This window comes from Elgaria multicarinata, chromosome 21 (genome assembly GCF_023053635.1).
Source record: "Elgaria multicarinata webbii isolate HBS135686 ecotype San Diego chromosome 21, rElgMul1.1.pri, whole genome shotgun sequence".
Classification (NCBI taxonomy): Eukaryota; Metazoa; Chordata; class Lepidosauria; order Squamata; family Anguidae; genus Elgaria; species Elgaria multicarinata.
In genome coordinates, this window is record NC_086191.1 from 9,018,565 (window position 1) to 9,035,859 (window position 17,295).

The window sequence follows — 17,295 nt, forward strand, 5'->3', positions numbered from 1 at the left end:
GCGCTAAAGATGGTTCTTTGTAATTTTTCAAACTGTCATGCCAAGTTTCGTCGCTGCCCAGGCTGGTGGGAAAACATGTTTGTTCTTTATGCTGCCATTGAAACTGTGATCTGCAGGGACAAAGAGAGGTTTTAAAATCCTCCCCAAATTCCCACCTCTGGAGGCACCTGAATCAATCTTACAGTCTCAGAAAAAACCTGTGTGGGAATAAACCTTAAATATGAAACCAACGAATGTCATTGACTGAAAAGGCCTGATGTATAAACAGGAAGTTTATTCCACCCACCAGGTAGAAGCCACGGATGTTCTAATGCAAAGCATGAAGTGAGGTTCTTTTCTTAGACTCACTCGATGATATCCTCGTGGCAATCAGGAATTTACCTAATAAGTAGTCCCAGAGTGCTTCCCTAGCAGTCCTGTACCTTGTGTGTTCAGAGGTAGAGGGAGGCAGTAGTAAGACTCTTCAGCGTTAGGTGAATATATGAGGCTGCCTTATTAACTGGTCGGATCATTGATCTATCCAGTCCAGTTTAATTTAAGAGAGTCACTATCAAAAGATGTGGTGAAGACCAGTGGCTTAGATTACTTTAAAAGAAGGGAATTTTGTGGATGGAGGAGGAAAACAAGTCTGCCAGCAGCTATTAGCAACATGGAACCTCCTGATTCAGGGGCAGTATCTCCGGGCCTTAATTCCTTGCGGCGCAGCCGCAGGAGACGGCCGTTGCCTTCCTGTCTCGTTTTGTGGGTATCCTGGGCTTATTGCTACAGAGATATTGGAGTGCTGGAGTAGATAATGGTCCTTTTTTTCTGATCCAGCACAGATCCTCTTAAGTTTTGTCTTCTCTAACTGGTGTTCACACTCTGGTGAGATCTTTCCGACAACCCTCTTAGGTTATAAATGGGGAAAAGAAGCAATCTCTGAAATATTTTATTTAAAAATATAGTGTTCTTCAGCTCTGCCGCTGGGACATCAGACTGCTTGGCTTGGGAGGATTGTTTAGATCTAGGTCTGGATCTCTCCTTGAAGCTGGCAGGACAGGAAGCTGTGTGTGGTGCTATGGCACAAAGCCAAGAGGCACTCCGTCTGCCTCTGAAAACTTAACTGCAGGCGGGTGTTGCTCCCCTTAAACTGAGAGATAAGGTGGGAAGGAATGTAGGAAGCTTCTTTATACTAGATGACACTGCTGGCCCACCTCGCCAGGCTTTCTCTACCCTGGCTGGTGGATTCTTTCCAGAGAGTCGGAGAGAGAAGGGTCTTTTCACTCTCCTGCTACCCGAGATCCGTTTAACTGGAGTTTTGAGGGATTGCACCTAGGAGCTTTGGCAGGCATTGCTGAGTGATGCCCCCCTCCCCAAATTAGGCCTTTAAAAAAAAAGTGTTGCGTGACTCTTGCGGAGGGTAGAATAGAATGGAGAAAGATATATCGGGCTTCTAAAAATGTGAGGCTTGTCTTGCTTGCCATGGCCTCATTTAGTCCTGCTGAGAGCGGTTGTGATGTCAGGGCTAGAATTTAAGCTGAGAGTCAGGAAACTGCCTGGTTCAAACCTCGCTTCAAAATGTGAACTCATGAGGTCAGGGGCGGCCAACCCTCCAAGAGTGGCTGGATGTGGAGAGGTGAGAAAGGAGCATGGCTGGGCTGGGCAGCACTGCTGCCCCTCGAAGGTGCCAGCTTTTGTCAAAGTTGCTTTTTGGTGGCGTGTAGCAACATACCTGTAATTTTCCACTGGTAATGGAAACTTTCCTTGGGGACGTGCTGTATCAAAAGCCCTTTTTTCAACTGGCGTTGAATGGCTGAAGAACAAGCTGAGATTGAGCTCTCTCCCTTTGAGAATTGGTGCGAATCCAACGGATACGATGAGGAGTCAAGGCTAGATTTGGGAGGCACAAGTTCAAAGTCTCTGGCTTGTGGGGGTTTCGCTGTGGTTAAGGCTACAGGGGAGGGGAGAACTCAATGGGAATGCGTGATCCTATGATAAAGGGACTGAGAGATGCTTCTGTGTAGGTGTGTGGCTATTCTGTTTTAAGTGGGAGTATAAGGTGCCTATGTGCAAAAACATCCTTTGCTGTTCCAGGGCAATTGAGAACTCTTACTGCGGCTGGGCCATCCACTTGTTGGCTTCCATTTTTTAAATCCCCTCTCTTCCACCCTTCCTTGCAGAGTTCTACCTTGTAAATACTGTTATTTGTATATACTGTAAATGATGACATCGGTGGGCACTAACCGAGCCCGGGGAAGCTGGGAGCAGACGCAGACGCAGAACCAGGCACAACACAAGCAGCGGCCACAGGTAAAGGCCGAGTGGGAAGTGTCCATGGAAACCGGTTGGCTTGGCATGGGGGTGGGGTAGAGTCCTCTCTTCTTGCTCTTACCTGCTCAGTTGTGAGTAACCGCGGCACCTGGCCCTAACATCTTCGTGGGAGACGAAGGGAATTTCTCCACACCCTGGCTGTCTGTTTTTAGCATGCAGCTTAACTTGGTCTGCTTTAGAGGTGAGGCAGAGGCCTGGCTTCTATGGGCAAATGCTGGATGGTGCTACTGAAGTCTTTAGCCCAGCCTTCCCCAACTCGGTAATGTCCAGATGGGTTGGACTGCAACTCTCATCCTCCCCACACTGGCTGGGAGTAATGAGATCTCTGGTCAAACGTACCACATTGGGGAAGGCTGCTTTATCAATTCCTAAATTTCTTTCAACAAGGAGACAGCGCAAGGGGTCAAATTTCCCAGTTTCCTGGCCACCGGGACCAGAACATTTGGTTGCCCAGGCACATGGACAAATCCAATGAGTTGATTATTTCCGGGGCGGGGGGTTGCCCCTCGTAGTAATCTCAAAATCTTATTGCAATTTCCTTATCAACTCTTGGGATCGTGACTGTCCCTGTTTCACAGAGAAAGAGCAAAAGACTGACCTAGCTGGTGAGCAAGAATTCTAACCCCGGCAGGCCACGTTCTGCATCAGGCTGACCTTCACCTCAGTTTTGGACTCGTCCGTACCCAAGGGTTGAATCCCCTCACTGGCTTTAGTCCTAAAAGTCCCATTACCAGGTTGCCCATCCCACTTGCAGAGTTAATCCCTCTCCTTTCTGGTCCATTTTGGGGAGCCCTCTTCAAAACGGAAGCTTCTAATGGCGCTGTTCTCGGCCTTCTGTCTTTGCAGGCCACTGCGGAGCAAATTCGCCTTGCGCAGATGATATCGGACCACAACGACGCTGACTTCGAGGAGAAGGTGAAACAAGTGAGTCCTTAGGATGCGGAAGGACCCGAGGAGAGGGGAGGCCTGACCGTGACCCAATCCCCTTGGGTGACTTCCTTCCCATTGTGTTGTCAAAAGCTTCCATTTTGGGAGGGGGGATACAGGTGGGCTGTACAGTACTGTGGTTACCTGTTATCGGGGGCTGTCTTGATTCAATCGCCGCTGTGGAGTAGGGAATGGGATGTCCAACCCCAAATCTGAATAGCTGCTGTGTACGCTGTGTAAAAATTGTATGCCAACGGGCGTATATAATGATAGTTTATTCTCATGGCAGAATGTTCTTTCAGTGTTGAGTATGTCTTTATTTTAGAGGTCTTAACCCTCTTATCAAGTTAACAAATAAAAAATTCAAAGCAGGCAATTATAAATTCTAGTGTAAACAACTTTATATTTAAAATCACAGCAAAAAATGAGGCTCGTATAGTAGTAGGTTACTAGAAGGCACTAGATTGTTTTATTACTGCTTTACACAGATGGGGGGGGGGGGAAAAGCCAACTCCCTAAACAAAAACAAAAAAAGACCTAAAATTTCCCCCTGTCGTGAAACCAAGTATTTTTGTGTATTTCAATGCTAACTGGAATGAAGTGTGTTCACTTTGCAAAATTGTGTGGCTTCGTTGATTTGTTTCTGTTCGTGGGATGCAAATTTTGTAAAAAACAAACCCATTTGCTGTTCTATATCGGTAGAGTGACACTGGTATATTTTTGGGGCGGCTTGAGGGAAGGTCCGTTCTACACCTTGCCCTGCAGGTTGTCTTTGACGCGAGATGGATGCTCTGATCGCCGCTTTGCGTCGCTTGTGGCTCTCGGGCGTGGGGCGGTTGTACATTGGCAAGCGGTTACTGGGCCTAGCTATGTTTGGGGTGACCCTGTACTCGTTGCTTCCCCCCGCCCTCTCTGCAGCTGATTGACATCACAGGCAAGAACCAGGATGAGTGTGTGATCGCCCTGCACGACTGCAACGGGGATGTGAACAGAGCCATCAATGTGCTGTTGGAGGGGAACCCGGACACGGTAAGGCCCCGGCAGCTCAGTTAGCAAAATGGAGGTGGGATTGCAAAAGCCTTTGCTTGGAAGTCATTTCCGCAGAGAAGGCTCCTGAGCCGTTCTTGGGCTGAGTTGTTCAGGGATGAAGTGGTTCAAGAGGTGCCCCTTGTTGCTTGTTCTCCCAGCTACGTGCTGGTCTGTCCGGAGATATGCAGAGGTGTATCCATGTGGAACATCAGAAGAGCCCCTGATGGATTAGACCAAAGGTCCAGCATCTTGCTGCCCACAGAGGGCAACCAGATGTCCCTGGGAAGCCCACAAGGAGGGCACGTGGACAATCGCAACCACCCCACTTGTGTTCCCCAGCAACTGCTATTCGGAGGCCTACTGCCTCTGCCTAGAAGCTGCCGATAGCCATCATGGATAGTAACCTTTTTAAATTAAAAGTTCCAGTCGTGCCAAGGTATCCTGCAGGAGTAAGGCAGTGGTGGAGACCATGTGGCCCTGCAGATGTCATTGGACGGTGGCTTCCATCAGCATAGCCAGTGCTGAGGGATGATGGGAGTTGCAGTCTGTGGCGATACCCACCTTTCTGTCCCTTAGGTATGTCTGGGTTTGTATGTCTAGTGAGTGCGGAATGTTTGAGTGGGTGTGGCTAGTGATGCAGTGAGAGAGGCAGAGGGAGGAGTATAAATAGGTTGGCTGAGGGGATTGTGGGAGTTTTAGTTCGTTTGGTTTGAAGTCTGGGGTTTTAGTCTGGCTTGTGCTTCATGAGAGTGTTTGGTGTGAGGAGTGAGAATTTTAAGGGACTTGGGATTGTTATTTTGAATATAAAAATATGCAGGTTTGATCCAAGTTGAAATACTAAAGATTTGTTAAATTTCAATAAACTTTACTTTGTGTTCTGTTACCACAAGCCACGTGTCAGCTCGGAGTTATTACCTGCTGTATTACACAGTGTAAAAACATCTAAAAATACAACTGCAGTTCAGTACCTCAGTAATAGAACCTATTTTCCAAAACCCTTTACCTTGTTCCTCTCACATATAGGGGAGAGGTTGTGTTGGTTTTACCCTTTCCTCCGGCTTTTCAAGAGGTAGCACTTGGCTTGAGAAGGGTGTGCTAGGCAAGGCCTTCTGTATGAGGTCGGTGCCGTCACACAGTCCAACAACATATGGAGGAGTACACATTCCCCATCCCTGTACTAAGGTTCTCGAGCGACGTAATGGAGGAGCGGGGTGGTAGTGAGAGGACTGCCTTGCTCAGTTGTTTCTGAAGATTGGCAGTCTCTGCCTGGAACAGCCTGCCCCCACCTGGTGCTCTTCAGATATTTTGGACTTCAACTCCCATCCACCCCAGGCAGCAGGGCCAATGGTCAGGGACTCTGGGAGATGTCCAAAATATCTTGGGGGCACCAGGTTGGGGCAGGCTGGCCTAGAATGCCTGCTAGTGGGTCACAACTGGCAATTGGGCTATGAAGCCACCTAAAGTGGCTCGAGCAGAGGCATCCCCGCAGTTCTCTCAATTTTAAGGGGTCTTTTTAAAGAGAAGGCAGGAAGAAAGCTGAGCCAGTGAAAGAGGAATGTGGCGGAGAGAAAATCAACACGATTCCTATACTGGACCCCACAAAATTCATGTAGGGTCCTACGGTGTAAATTGAGGTTCAGCGTAGGTCTGTGGACAGGCACGGCTGAAAATGACTGAGCGAGGGTGATTGCTTTCTTGGCTCAGGAATTGCAGTTGTCCTGTCCTAATTATACCATCTGCATAGGGCATGTAGGGGGCAAAATGTTTGGCTGTCCTTGTGCAAAAGTAGATCATTTTTGTAATCCTTGTTTTTACAAGTGTGAGAAATGAAGCTGGCAGTCTCGGTGCCTCTGCCCCTCTCCCTCAGCCCCCCAGAATTGCGTCCAGAGCCGAACTGGAATTTGAATTATACTGTATGTCCATCACTGGGCCATGCTTGCTTCAGTTTTCCTGACCTGTATGCTGTTATTTAGACTTGCTACAGGAGAGGTTGTTTGTAAGAGTATAGGCTCCAGAGGTGTCACAAATTGGCTCTTATGGCTCAGGAGTCCCTGGATTTACTGGCTTTGAAGGGAAAAACACAAGAAGGTTTATTCAGCTCTCAACCACAGTGTGTTCAGGATGTTAAAAAGAAAGCAAATGTGTTTCTGTGCGTCAAGAGGACTATGAAAGCCTAAGCTGCTGCTTTTTCTTCCCTTCAGCATTCCTGGGAGATGGTGGGGAAAAAGAAGGGTGTTTCAGGACAGAAAGACAGCGGACAGATGGAACCCAGCGAAGAAGGCAAAGAGAACCGAGAGAGGGAGAGGGACTTCAGCCGGCGACGGGGCGGTGCATTGCCAAGAAGGGGCCGGGGAGCTAGCCGTGGAAGAGAATGTAAGAACATCAGAAGAGCCCTGAGGCTGGTTCAGACCAAGGGTCCATCTAGTCCAGCATTCTGTTCCCACGGAGGCCAACCAGCTGCCCACAAGCAGGACCTGAGTGTGCAACAGCACCCTCCCACCCATGTTCCCCAACGATTGGCTCTTATACTGGACTAGCGCATAGCTATCAAGGCTAGTAGCGTCTGTTCCAGGAATTTATCTAATCCCCTTTTGAAGCCATCCAAATTGGTGGCCAGAGTATGAATTGCTCCTTGGGATACAAAATTACAGCTCCCTTGGTTTGGGGCGGAACAGGAGACAAGAGGAGAAGCAGCTGCTGGGTTAAAATCCCGTTGCCCGGCTGGTGCGACCTGGAAGCAAAATGGCTTCCTAGTCAACTCGTTCAACCTGGAAGGCATTGCTCTTAAGAGCCAGTTTGGAGCAAGCTTTGCATGAGAGTAAAAATCAAATATCCAGGTGCCCTTGGCAATCAACAGCTGTAGTTCTTCTAATTTTATTTTTTGAGCCCTGCTTCTGCAGATCCTGTGTTGCAAGTGTTTAAATGTTGTTTTGCTTGCAGATCTGTGGCTTTTTCAAACACCCAACAATTCCACTTCCCTAAATTCTACCACCTGTTCTGCAACCTATGGGCTGAATCGAGGGAGAAGGAATAATTTCCAATCAGTACAAAGAGATTATATTAGTTGGGGATGCTGGAGCATATTAAAGCGGCTTGCCTCTTTTTAGTACCTGTGCATATAACTGAGTACAAAAGAGAGAACTCCGGTATAATGGATTTTTGTCCAAATCTGCACCAGCGTTTGGCACAGGTACATGGCGCACTGCCGCTGTGCCTTCTTTATCGACCTGTCGCAAGTGTACCTTTGTTCTGCGTTGCGATTGAACCGTGCCCCTGTACCCCTCCGGAAATACACCCGTGCACTTTTGTATCTTCCAGTTCGGGGCCAGGAGAACGGACTGGACGGGGGCAAGACAGGTGGATCTTCTGGAAGAGGCACAGAGAGAGGGCGACGGGGCCGCGGGCGAGGCAGAGGTGAGTAAGGAAGAGGGGTTGGCAACTCTGCAAAAGGAATTGGCTGCCCTTAGTTGACATTTTAAAAAACAACGACGTGTAGAATGATAGGATTTTAAAGGGTGGTTGTGATGTCGGGACATCAAAAACAGCCCTTGGGTAAGTTTCTCTATCAGCTTCATTACCAGCAGAGCCAGACATGATCCCAGTGAAGTTTAGTTGGTTTGTTTACTTAATTTTGTTAGGTTTTATTTTATTCCACCTTTCCTCAGATGAGTTCATGGAAGGATGCATAGTTCTCCCTTTCTCTCCCTCCCTCCACCGTCCTCCCAATCCTTACAACAATCCCCTGGGGCAGTTTAGGGTGAGAGATGAGCGCTAGCTCAAGATGGCCGAGCGTCCCCAATCGTAGTCCATTTTACAGTCCAGACTCGCTTGTGGGCTGAGGGCCACAAACTGATCCGACCCTAAATGAAGGTGAGATGCAGCTGTAGAGTCTCCTTCCTTCCTGAGAGGGCTGGGGAAGAAGGGAAGACCAAAAAAGACAAGGAGGAAATTGAACTAGCCAAGGAGGGGGTCGTGTGGGGAGACCGCTCCTGATCATTGCATAACAAGAAGCGCTTGATGAAGAATGTCCCTGTATGACCACTGTCCTGCCCAAATGTCGTCCTTTGTGTCTGGCTGCCTAAAAAGCAGACAGTAAGGTAGCGACAAGAATATCCCACGGTGGCAGAGTTTGGCTAAAGGCAGACCCTGGTACTGAGATTACGAGCTCAGTGTCTCTGTTTACAGGTGGCTCTGGAAGGCGGGGAGGAAGGTTTTCGGCCCAAGGCATGGGGTAAGCGTCACCGCGTGTGTTTTGGTTTCCCCCCTTTTCTTATTAGGGAGGGTGGGCCGGTCTACCACCAGCCATTCTAGGCGGCATATGGTTAGGTACATTCAGTACCCGTGTTGCATTATGGCCGGATGACGTATCTTACAAATTCTGTGGAATTCTTGAGCGAAGTAGGGCTAGCAAGGGAGGAGCTAAGGAAGGGGTGCACAAGCTGCAGGCCACATAGACCCACCAAGGCCTTACCTCGTCTCCCCATGACCCCCTCCCTGGGCCAGAGGCAACTCCCTCGATGCTGCTCTTGCCACAAAGTTTTCTTTGATTTCCGTCTGAGAAGACACTCTAGCGCTCTCAAAAGGCTCTATGATTCCTGCCCTTCGAGAGTGGCTGCAGGGGCACAGATTCCCCCTGCCTGTGAGTGCTCCTGCTGGTGAGAGCCACCAGAGCAACTGCTTGAAATGGTGTTTGCACGTGCAGGTGTGGCACTCCTGAGCCAGAAAGGTTGTGCACCCCTGAGCAAGGGGCTTGGAGGATGGGGTGGAGCGAAGCAGGGAAGGGCAGGAGCTGAACAGCGGTGATAGCGAGGTGTGGACACAGATCCCCCCCCTACTCTGAAAGCTTTTCATTCCAGCCTTATGGGTTTGAGTGATACCCCTCTAGAGGGGAGGGCAGTTTCAGACATGGGGGTGAATTGATGAAGAACTCCGGCAGAAACCCTTGGGCCAGGGGTGACGCCGGTTCTGGATTAGTGGGGAGTACATGGCGGGGGCGGGCGAGTGTGCCTCCTCCCACATGGGACGCCCCCTAACCCTCCCCTGCGTTCCCAGAACCTTCAACCCCGCGGATTACGCAGAGCCCGCTAGCACAGAAGAAGGTTATGGGAATTGCACCAGCAATACGTGGAACAACACTGGGAGTTTTGAGCCGGACGACGGAACGAGTAAGTGGCTTGGACGTTTGTGCTGTTTTACTCTGGGGCAGGGGTTGGGGGTTGGCCCATCTAGTTGGCTGTCCTTGAACGCAGGGAGCTGCCTGAGTCCGTCTATCCCAGTATCGTTTCCTCGGACGGACGGTGGCATTCCAGGGGTCTCCGGAGGGGAGCCTTTCCCCATCGTGCTAGCGGAGAGTCTGTTAACTGGAGAGGCCAGGAATTGAACCCGGGGCCTTCAACAGGCAAACCCGTACCCAGCCTGGTCCTCTCCAGATGTTGTGGACGGCAACTCCCAGCATCCCTGACCACTGGCCAGGCTGGCTGGAGATGATAGGAGTGGCTGTCCAAAGCATCTGAAGGGGAGCAGGTTGGGGAAACCTGTCGGGGTGACCAAATTCCAAATATACAGCCTCTTAATGTCAAGTTACGGATGTGGTTAAACAGCTGGATTTATTCCCTTTTAAGCTTCATCTGGTGTGACGTTGGGGATGTCAGCCATGTTATCGTTTTCAGGGCACAATCCTATGCATGTTTAGACAGAAAAACACGGCTGGCTGGGGAATGCTGGGAATTGTCAGACTTCTTTCTGTCAAAATATGCACAGGATTGGGCCCTAGATCTATGTTAATATTCTGGTTGTAAAAATCGTGGGGAGTTACTTACTCAGTTGACAGCAGGAGTCGGCAACATGTATCCCTCCAGATGTGGCCTTCAACTCCCACAATTCCTCACCATTCACTCTTCTAGCTAGGGTTGGTGGGAGTTTTAGGGCCCCCCCTAAAAACTTGGAGGGCCGCAAGTTGCCCACCCCAGCTTTAGAGTTCAAGGACGTAGTTGGAAAATCGTTGAGGGTCCTTCTTTTCATCTCTGTTGTCTAGTTTGGAAGAGAACACTATGACCATGGCAGGGGGACGGGTAGTGATTACCGCCACCTTGTCATTTCATTAAAAAGTTCCCTAAAGTTTTTAGAGAGAGAAAACGGTTCAAGTGTAGTGGTGCGTCCTCTTCTTTTTTTCTAAACCTCCCACCCCCCCCAACCCCCTTGGTAGATGCATTTTTCTTCTTGAGTGTCAACAGCATGACTTCAGCTTAGCTTAGCTGAACTGTTTAAAAAAAGAACCGCCTCCTACTTGAACAGGAAGACTCAAACAAACCTCTCCTTCATGTACAGTAGAAATTTAGAAATAACAGCAGACCAACCACCGCATCTTAACGTTGCTCTTACAAGTAGACCCTCTTCTCACCTCCTCCTCCCCCCACCCTGCCATTCGTTCAATGTCCACAGTTGCAAGTAGGGTGAGTGCTAGAACTTGTTCTGGGAAAGGGGGTAATAGGTGTCCGTCCCCCCGCCGCCTCCTTCATCTGCCCCCCCCCCAGCCCCAGAAAGAATTGGCTTGCCCACCACTTTACAAAATGCACGCCCCATTTCATACTCTCATTATTAGTTAGTAGCATTAAGTATTTTCTTTAATTTTAACAATATCCACAGGTACAGAGGGGTGACAGCGTAGGTGGGGCGGGGAGGAAGGAAGGGTGGCAGCTGCAGTAGCACCTCACCTTCTCGGTTTTTTGTTTTTTTAAAAAAGAAAAGTATGTAAAATTTCACTGGATTTTTTGTTCTTTTCTTTTTTATTCTGTTTTGTTTCAGGAGTTGATTACATTAGGGGTGAGGGGTCAAATTATCCCCGAAAATTTGACACTGCTCCTGGTACGAGAAATCCAGGTGCACTAATTGCCCCGGATCTCCTTACTTTACTTTGTTGTTTTTTTTCAAAAAAATAAGTTGGAATATATCTGTGGATATGTCATTGTCTCGTTCCTTTCCCCCCCATCTCTTTCCATCTCCCGTTTTGTTCACCTAATGGATGTTTGTGCATTCTTGCCTATGCTTTTACTAATGCTGGTCCTTTCCCCCCCTCCCACACGCACACACCCACCCCTGGGTTTTTAAGGGAGGGGTTTAAGATTCTACGGGTGGGAACATGGGTTTGTGCCGTGGCTTCCACCTTCTGGATCTTTGAAGCTCTCGAGGTAAATGCTGTTGTGTCAAAAGGAGCTCAGAATTGCTTTGCCGGGTCAGACTCAAGGTTGGTCTATCTCAGGGAGCACCCCAGGGTGACCTCAAGATGTATAGGGCTAAACTTTGCATCAATTTTATGCCATTTTTTTTTTTAAAAAAAAAACCCTCAGAAAATGAATCTGGATCTGGGGAATAACCTGAGGTTATTCTCACGAGTGCAAACCAGACCAGGCAGGCAGCGGAAATCCGTCAAGCCCAAGGGGTGGATTTCCAAACGGCAGACATGCCTGTGAGGGCTTCACAATTAGGGCAGGCAAAGGTGGGTTACAGTGTGACTTGTGGCACAAATACCTTAACCCCCCAGGGGGTGGGCAGGGGGGTAGGCTGAAGACCAAGACACATGCTTGTCAAAATGTCTTTAGCCATGGTATTCTTCTAGCCAACCCATATGTATTGATACAGAAAAATCTGTATCAATAAAGCAATGTAAGCAAAGAGCAGCCTTGCAGGTGAATCCACAAAAGTTTTATTTTTAAAAATCTTTATCCCCTACGCCTTTATCCTAAAACAACTTTTTTTCAAAGTGGCTCGTAAAAAGAAAGTTTAAAGATCAGGGTAAAAGTCAGGGCGCCTCTTTCCTAATTCCGAGTGGTTGCGATAGCTGGAACCGGGCCAGATTTTAATGCTTGAGGCAGGCCTGTGCGGAGAAGAATTGCAGCGTTGCCTGCGGCCTTGGCAGTGTGGGGCGATGGAAAACGCCGCCCAGCTTTCCTGGTTCGAAAAGCTTTTCTCTAGCTGTTCGCCTGGAGAAAGCCCTCACTCGCCCCAGGTGACTGCGCAAGTGGCCTTTTACAAGCCAGGGCCAAGTGTGCGAATGAACATCTGCAGGATTGGGGGATGTCTCCTGGCTAGTGTAACCCCGCCCTTGCTTTTGGGGCAGCCTGGTATATGTAGTTTCTAGATGCTACTAGACAGGTGTGTGTATGTGTTTCTAGCAAATTGCTAGGAGTTCTTGATGGGGGAGACGCTTCAGACCTCCCGATGATTTAAACCAACGCCGCCGCCTCCATTTTTATCCTGAAAGGAGCTGTGGGCGCAATATCTTCTTTCTCCACCCTTTTTGTCCTCACGATAGCCATGCGAGGTAAGGTTACACTATGAGAATGAGGAACTACCCCAAGGCCACCCAGTGAGCTTCATAGCTGTGTGGGGATTTTGAACCTCTTGTCATCCAAGTCCTAGCCTTCCTGGGTCAGATGTGTTGAGCCAGCCATGATAGCATCTTGCAGCTTTTTTTTTGGAAAGAACTAGCACCTGCTCAGTGAAGCATGGCCTTTAATGGTCACAAGAAGAGCCACAGGCCTGGCTTATTTCCGTAGTGGCCACCAGATGCCCCAAGGAGAAGCCCACAAGTAGGACATGAATGCAGCACACACCCCTGCTCATGTTCTCCAGCAACTGATATTGAGAGGCAGACTGTCTCTGGGGCTATGGGAGGGTAATATACAGCTTCCTTTACTAAATTCCACGAAACCGGGTCAAGCGCTCTTCGCGTGTCTACCCTCCAGCTCTTGGTTTCTGTGTTTTTTTCTTTATAAATGGGGCTGTGCGAGGAGGATGTCTTATCCTAGGTTTTCTCCTTCGTGGGCGAAGTGTCGAGTGCCGTCTGCTTTCTCTCTCTGTGTTTGCCAAGTCTGTTTAGCCCGGATTCCCTTATTCACATTCAGGACTGGTTCAGTGTTGAAGGAGTCCTCGACACTTGGGGCTGCTTGGTCTAGTAGTTCTGTGCGTGTGGTTTTTTCGTTTTTTTGACGCACCCACTTAAAAACTGAATGCCGCAAGGGCTCGGTTTGCAAGCATGTGCGCTCACACGGGAGCACGCGGCAGGCAGGCGGGATTGGCTGCAGCTTCCTGGCGAGTTACAGTTGGCAGCAAGCCTGGCTTTTCTTCTGCAGAATGAGCAAAATGGGCCTGTGTGGTGGGGAGAGCTCAAGGCGGAGCAAAGCGGCCAGGAGGTGTGTGAATGGGAACTTCCATTGATGGCTGTCACCTTGGCTTTCTTGCCCTTCTCTTGTGCTCGTAAAACATGGCTTTGGAAGAAGTAGAACCACCATTCTGTTGTATGGCGGGATATCCTGGGCTCCACCGGGGGGGGGGGGGGGTGGCCCGCAGGGGCAGTTGCCAGTCATTTGTTCTGGTTGCTGCTAGCCCACCCCTCAAATCCTCACCAGGTAGCTTTGTGGCACGCCAGCGTAGCATAAGAGGCCTCCCGGGTTCCCTGCGACTTGCGGCAAACTTGCAGGGAGGGGGAGTCTTTTGTGGCAGTATGTGAGCTTCAGTAGGGCGTTAAGCTGATGAGTGACAATCTGTTCACCATTTCGTAAAAGCCTATAAAGGTTAACCTTCCTAGCTGTGCGTGTGTGTGTGTGTTCCCTGCCTCCCTCCCTCTGCCATGTCCTTTTTCTGTCAGTTGACTTATATTTGGGCTTTTAAACACGTACACCAGCTTGCAGAAACTGGCAGGTGCGGTGTTCCGCTTTGTTTTTTAAGCCCAGGGTCGTGTGCTGTGACTCCCCTGCCTTCCTGCCTGTCTTGTCCTGGGCCTTGACATGAGCTTCCGACACTGTCTAGAGCAGGGGTCCTCAACGCCCATGCGTGGGTTGAGCTCCTACTGCGCCCCGCAAAGCTCTCTGCTCTTTGCCCCCCTTCCAAAATTTATTTTCAATCAAAAAACCTGTACAATGTTAAAAGTTCTTTCAAGGGAAGTGAGTTTCGGGTCAGGTTAAAGGAAGGTGCTGTCCCGTGAGAGGGATTCCAGGCTCCATCCTCTTTCGCTCTGGTGGCGGTGGGGAGCTTGTCTGGTGTGCCGGTATTTCTCCTGCCTCCCGCTTCTCCACGCTTGTGTCTGTCTGGGCCAGGAGCACCAACCTGCTTAGCTGCTTGCAACGCTCTTTGGAAACTCCCTCCTTGAACGCTCTTGCTAAGAGGTGCTGAGGATTCGCACATACCAGACGCTTGCTTTCTTTGGTTCTTTTGGCAGGTGCCTGGAGGACAGCAACAGAGGAATGGGGGACTGAGGACTGGAATGAAGATGTAGGTACTCCCCACCCACCCCTCCCTGCCTGTTTTAGCTCCCCACTTTGTCTTTGCATTCCCTAAATGTGGACACCCCTAACTGCCTCCTTCCTTTATTCCCCCCCCTTCTCTCTAGCTTTCAGAGACCAAGATCTTCACTGCATCCAACGTCTCCTCTGTGCCCCTGCCTGCTGAAAATGTGACCATCACGGCTGGACAGAGGTGGTGCATTTGTGTCTACAACAGTAGCAGCATTTGCGTTTCGGAGTTTGTGTTGTGTTTTTAGTGGCGGTGGGTGGGTTGAAATAAAACACTTGCTATTGCCTGGTTTACATCCCTGTCTCAGGGTTCTGTGCTCAGAATCAACAGTACCAATGAATATGGGCATGCGTTGTCTTTGTTAGAAAGAAAATTAAGTGTGCAGTCACCAAGGCTGGTATCAGCTTGGAGGTGCAAAAGGCAGCTCACCACTCAAGCTCAAAGCAAACTTTAAAACAGTCAGAGAACAGGGTGGCAATGAAAACAGCAGCAGCATTGAGAGAGAAAGAGAGCCAGGATAACTAACCCTTTGTTCAGATCAAATGCTAGCCAGGATAAAAGCAAAATCATTTGGAGATGGAGGAATGACGTTGGGGAGCAGCCTGGGTCGAATTCCTGAGAGAGAGAGAGAGAGAGAGAGAGAGAGAGAGAGAGAGAGAGAGAGAGAGAGAGAGGTGGTGGTGGTTCACAATCAAGGCTGCTCCAGTGGAAAGAGGCTTTCCAGCACTGATGTGCCTGGGTGAGGGCCATCCCCAACAGATGTTAAAAGATGTAAGCAGGCAATATTAGATGAATGGGATTGTGTGCTGAGCCGGCCCTACCAGTAGGCGGCAGATTCAGGGCGAGCAGTGGCAAAGCGGGTCAGGATGGATGAACCTCCGATCATTTGGTGGTTTCCCAGCTTTTGCACTGCTGTCCTCCCCTCTCGTTCCTCTCCTAAGGCTGAAGACCTTTAAGCTAAAGTAGGCTAGTGTCTTTGCCCCCCCCCCGAGAGCTTCTCCGGAATGGAATGCAGCCCTTGGGCTGAAAGAGGTTCGACGCCTCTGGGAATAGATGCACCCATCCACACACACCCAGTCCCCCGTCAGTCTGTCTGCTGTCGTGGATACGTAGGACAGACGCGACTGGCTTCAGTAGGCAGATAGGGGCTTGCCAGCCGCTGCTAATGGCGGCCTTGTTTTCCCTCCTAGAATCGACCTGGCCGTGCTGCTAGGAAAGACCCCTTCTTCTCTGGAGAACGAGTCGCCCAACCTGGATTCCTCACAGGCCCCGGCTCTCAGCCAGCCGCTGGTGTTCAGCAATTCCAAGCAGAGCACCATATCCCAGCCGAGCTCGGGGAACACCTTCTCTCACCATGGCATGGTAAGGAAATGTCTGCCTCCTGCTGGGGTGTGCTGTGTGTCTTGTATGCATGTACCATGCTCTGCTCACTAAGCCATCTCTCCCCCACCTGATGCCCTCCAGAGGCACTACAACTCCCAGCGTGCCCCCCACCTGGAGGGCACCAGGTGGGGGAAGGAAGGATGCGCTAAGCTTTCGAGCAGGGATGGGCCCTCCGGATGTTTTGGGCTGCAACTCCCATCGCCCCTCGCCTTTGGCTTTGTGGGCTAGGGCTGATGGGAATCTCAGATCTCAGTTCCGGAGAGCCACAAGTTGGCCGCCCCTGCTGCAGAGACCACATGGCAATTCCACTCTCCTGATGCTTGTCAAGCCGTGACTCCTGCAGTTGCTCAGGAAATCGGGGCTTGTTCCTTTTGACGTGCACCGGCTTCGTCAAGTGACCCATTCCAGAGAAGGGAGCTGGACTTAGGCAGGCTGAGCGGAGGTCGGAACCCGAGGCTGCAGGCCTGAGCCGCCGTGCCGCTCAGCTTCCTTTCCTTCCTGCCGTTTCAGGTCAGCATGCTGGGGAAGGGGTTCAGCGACGTCGGCGAGGCCAAAAGCAGCGGCGGAGCCAACGCTGCCACCACCACCGGCTCGCAGTTCCTGGAGCAGTTCAAGACAGCTCAGGCTCTGGCACAGCTGGCCGCTCAGCACCCCCAGCCATCCGGGAGCAGCAGCAGCAGCACGGCCACCTCCTGGGATCTCAGCACCACAGGCCCGTCCTCATCTCTCGTGCAGTACGGTAAGACGCTCAGGGCGGATGCGGCGGTGGGGGGAAGAAGAGCTGGTTCTGAGCTGGGAAGAGTCCTGTGGCACGGCACCCTGCCTGCCGCTGAACACCTTCCTTGGCCTGCAGCACAACAAAGTAAAAGGTGTAAAAGGCTGCAAAAAGTAGTCCCTTCCACATTGAGGAAATACGAGGGAAGTCTAAGATGCTCGAGAGAAGAGGCAAACCTGACATCTTCGCTTTCTCTCTTTGGGGAGAGTGTTCCGACATGCTTTCGGTGCTCTGCTTTACACTGTGAAGTGGGCCACATGAAGAGGCCCGTGCCGGAGCAGACCAAGCTTCTGTCCATCTCGTCCAAGCTTCTGTTCACCCAGTGGCCCACGGGAAACCCGAAGCAGGGCCTGAGAACAACCGCAGCCTCCCTCTCATGTTTCTCAGCAATTGGTGTACATGGACATCGTGCCTCTACTAGACAGAGGTAGCATATAGCTATCAGGACTGGAAACCGTTGATCGCTTTCTCCTCCTTCACTGTGTCTTGCGGTCCTGAATTCCGAAGTTTAACTCCGCGTTGCACGAAGATGTCCTTCCTTTGATCTATCCTGAATCTCCCATCTTCACGGGACAACCCCC

The 17,295-nt window shown here is 50.3% G+C and overlaps 1 protein-coding gene across 6 annotated transcripts in view; it reads left to right on the forward strand.

The window, feature by feature from the left end:
- The window catches only part of UBAP2L (ubiquitin associated protein 2 like), a 42,593-nt gene that overhangs the window by 4,230 nt on the left and 21,068 nt on the right, over positions 1 to 17,295 (forward strand). For 2 of the 6 annotated variants that reach the window (XM_063146134.1, XM_063146136.1), the window contains exons 2-13: positions 2,160 to 2,289; positions 3,157 to 3,234; positions 4,156 to 4,266; positions 6,468 to 6,639; positions 7,585 to 7,680; positions 8,452 to 8,497; positions 9,319 to 9,431; positions 11,071 to 11,145; positions 14,483 to 14,535; positions 14,654 to 14,739; positions 15,747 to 15,918; positions 16,450 to 16,678. In XM_063146134.1, the coding sequence (XP_063002204.1) occupies positions 2,200 to 2,289; positions 3,157 to 3,234; positions 4,156 to 4,266; positions 6,468 to 6,639; positions 7,585 to 7,680; positions 8,452 to 8,497; positions 9,319 to 9,431; positions 11,071 to 11,145; positions 14,483 to 14,535; positions 14,654 to 14,739; positions 15,747 to 15,918; positions 16,450 to 16,678 (1,321 nt within the window). In that variant the 5' untranslated portion in view covers positions 2,160 to 2,199. The remainder of the gene's footprint in view (positions 1 to 2,159; positions 2,290 to 3,156; positions 3,235 to 4,155; positions 4,267 to 6,467; positions 6,640 to 7,584; positions 7,681 to 8,451; positions 8,498 to 9,318; positions 9,432 to 11,070; positions 11,146 to 14,482; positions 14,536 to 14,653; positions 14,740 to 15,746; positions 15,919 to 16,449; positions 16,679 to 17,295) is intronic. The other 4 variants (XM_063146135.1, XM_063146137.1, XM_063146138.1 and 1 more) reach the window with 2 other exon arrangements.